The sequence below is a fragment of the Chrysochloris asiatica genome, unplaced genomic scaffold, assembly GCF_000296735.1.
Source record: "Chrysochloris asiatica unplaced genomic scaffold, ChrAsi1.0 scaffold00019, whole genome shotgun sequence".
NCBI lineage: Eukaryota > Metazoa > Chordata > Mammalia > Afrosoricida > Chrysochloridae > Chrysochloris > Chrysochloris asiatica.
Window position 1 is genome coordinate 8,030,755 of NW_006408537.1, and position 2,499 is coordinate 8,033,253.

The 2,499-nt window shown below is 36.5% G+C and overlaps 1 protein-coding gene across 1 annotated transcript in view; it reads right to left on the reverse strand.

Moving 5' to 3' along the window:
• COL21A1 (collagen, type XXI, alpha 1) overlaps positions 1–1,469 on the reverse strand; it is a 169,646-nt gene extending 168,177 nt beyond the window's left edge. Inside the window, exon 1 of the mRNA XM_006835733.1 lies at positions 1,382–1,469. Coding sequence (XP_006835796.1) covers positions 1,382–1,469 — 88 coding nt within the window. The remainder of the gene's footprint in view (positions 1–1,381) is intronic.
• Positions 1,470–2,499: the final 1,030 nt, after the last annotated feature.

A 2,499-nucleotide genomic window follows, 5' to 3' on the forward strand; every position in this document is an offset into this window, starting at 1 on the left:
GACACCCAATCATCCATAATGCTGGGGGGGGGGGAGACAAACAGGATAGAAGTATTGTGTTTGTAAAGTTCATCAATGTTGACTCTTCCCAAATTCTGAGGCTTATTGTTGGCTAGATTAGCTAGTGTTTGCTTGCCATCAGATTCTGTCTTATTCCTTATTGTGACAGGGTTATTCTTGGCTATTTTCATAGAGAATTTATTTCAGAAGAAGAAGGTAAGCCAAGAGCAAGAAGGTTACCTAAGAGCATGGATACAAAAACAAATATTGCCATTTATAAACCCCAGACCACAAAAAAAAAAAATTCTAAGAAATCTCCTCTGTAGAGAGCTGAATAGTGTCATAGGAAAGGCATGGAGTTAAAGAACAAAAGCATAATGTGAGTGCTAGTTACAACTCTAATCAGCAGAATGACGCTAAACCAGTTCCTTAGAATTTGTGACTCTCTTTTCAAAGGACTGAGAAAATAATTTCTACCTTGTAGAGTGGTTAGGTGGAATAAACTGTAAAAGTGTTACATACACATTAAATATATTTTAAATAAATATTTAGCTAAATTGAATTAAGTTATAAAACCATCTGATCTTGTTTTTATAGAAACCACAGTTAATCTCTAGTAAGGCATACAAGGAGGCTTCCAAAAAGTTTGTAGAAAACTTGAAATAATAATGGGATTTTCCCACAAATTTTTGAAGCCTCCTCATATATGCTATTGAGTTTCAAAATATGAATATAAGCAAGCATAAATGAAAACCTGGATAATAAAATTACAGTTAATACAGCTTTCCATTTCTGATGCAGGCTTTCCTGCAGGCAATCAGAAAAATCAGAACCACATACTGAGGGGTCTCTGTGCTACACCTTTCACATGCATTATCTCATGATAATAACCCTTTGCAGCAGACCCCCCCAATGAGATGGACTGCACAGTGGCAGCAGCAATGGGTTTCAAACACAACAATTGTGAGACTGGCACAGGACCTGACAGTGTTTCAGTTTTTCATACAAAGAGCTTATCTATGAGTAGGAGCCAACTCAACAGCACATAACACCAACAACAATATAAAGGGGGGATAATCTAAAATCCAAAGATACAAAAACAATAAGTCCAAAGTAATTCAGCTAAACAGTCAGGGACTCAATACCCAACTGTGCGTTCTAAATCTTGTCAGGTTAATAGAAAAGATTTCTATCGAAGTCTTATGTCAAAATTACCTCTGGAAGCTTTTACTCTATGTTTAAGGCATAATATAGCAATGCATTTACTTTAGGGAATTATAGAGAATGATGTCCTTATATCACTGCCTGAGTTTGCATCATTTGATTTCCAGAAAGCATTTTTAGATAACACAGAGGGATGGATAATGCTAACAGTACTTACTTGATCTTATCTCCCCATCTTCAGCTAATACAGAATTCTGAAGAAGCAGGACCAAAGCTGTCCAAAAAAGTGTAACATGGTGAGTCATGTTTCTGTTTCCGTTAGAATATTGTGGTTTCAGGATTCCTATAATGTAAAAGAAAGAAAGTTAAATATATTAAAGATAAACTGCTAGGCATTATAAATTTCTTTTTAATTATAATGTCCAGTTCAAATACAGTGAATCTTACAATTACCCTTAGAATTACTTACAATGTGTGCCTTCTGCATGAGAAAAAAAATTCCTACATGCTTTCATCCCTGGCAGAAGAGAATGCTCTAGAGGAAGAAGAGGAATTTGCCATAACTTGGGATAAGGAGAAATACACAAATGCTTTGTGAAAATTCTGAACAGCTCCAGTCACAGACCTAATATATTCCCCACAAAGCTACTCTTCCCAACCAGCTTTAACTGAGTCTATAGAGTAGATTCAGAAGAGGCAGTGGAAGGAGGGATATCATTGCTGGTGTCCAATGGATCTTGGCTGAAAACAGAGAATATCAGAAAGATGTTTACCTGTGCTTTATTAACTATGCAAAGGCTTTCGACTGTGTGGATCATGAGAAGCTATGGACAATATTGCACAGTATGAGTATTCCTGAACATTTAATTGTGCTCATGAGGTACCTGTACCTGGAACAAGAGGCAGTTGTTCAAACAGAACATGGAAACACTGAATGGTTTAAAATTAAGAAAGGTGTACGACAAGGTAGTATTCTTTCACCATGCTTATTCAACCTGTATGCTGAGCAAATAATCCGAGAAGCTGGCTTGTATGAAGAAAAATGTGGCATCAGGATTGGAGGAAGACTCATTAGCAACCTGCGATATGCAGATGATACAACCTTGCTTGCTGAAAGTGAAGAGGACTTGAAACATTTATTGATGAAGATCAAAGAGTACAGCCTTCGATATGGATTACATCTCAATGTGAAGAAAACAAAAATCCTCACCACTGAACCAATAAACAACATTCTTATCCACAGAGAAAAGATTGAAGATGTTAAGGACTTCATTCTTTTGGGATCAACTATCAACATTCATGGAAGCAGCAGTCAAGAAATCAAAGGACGTATTG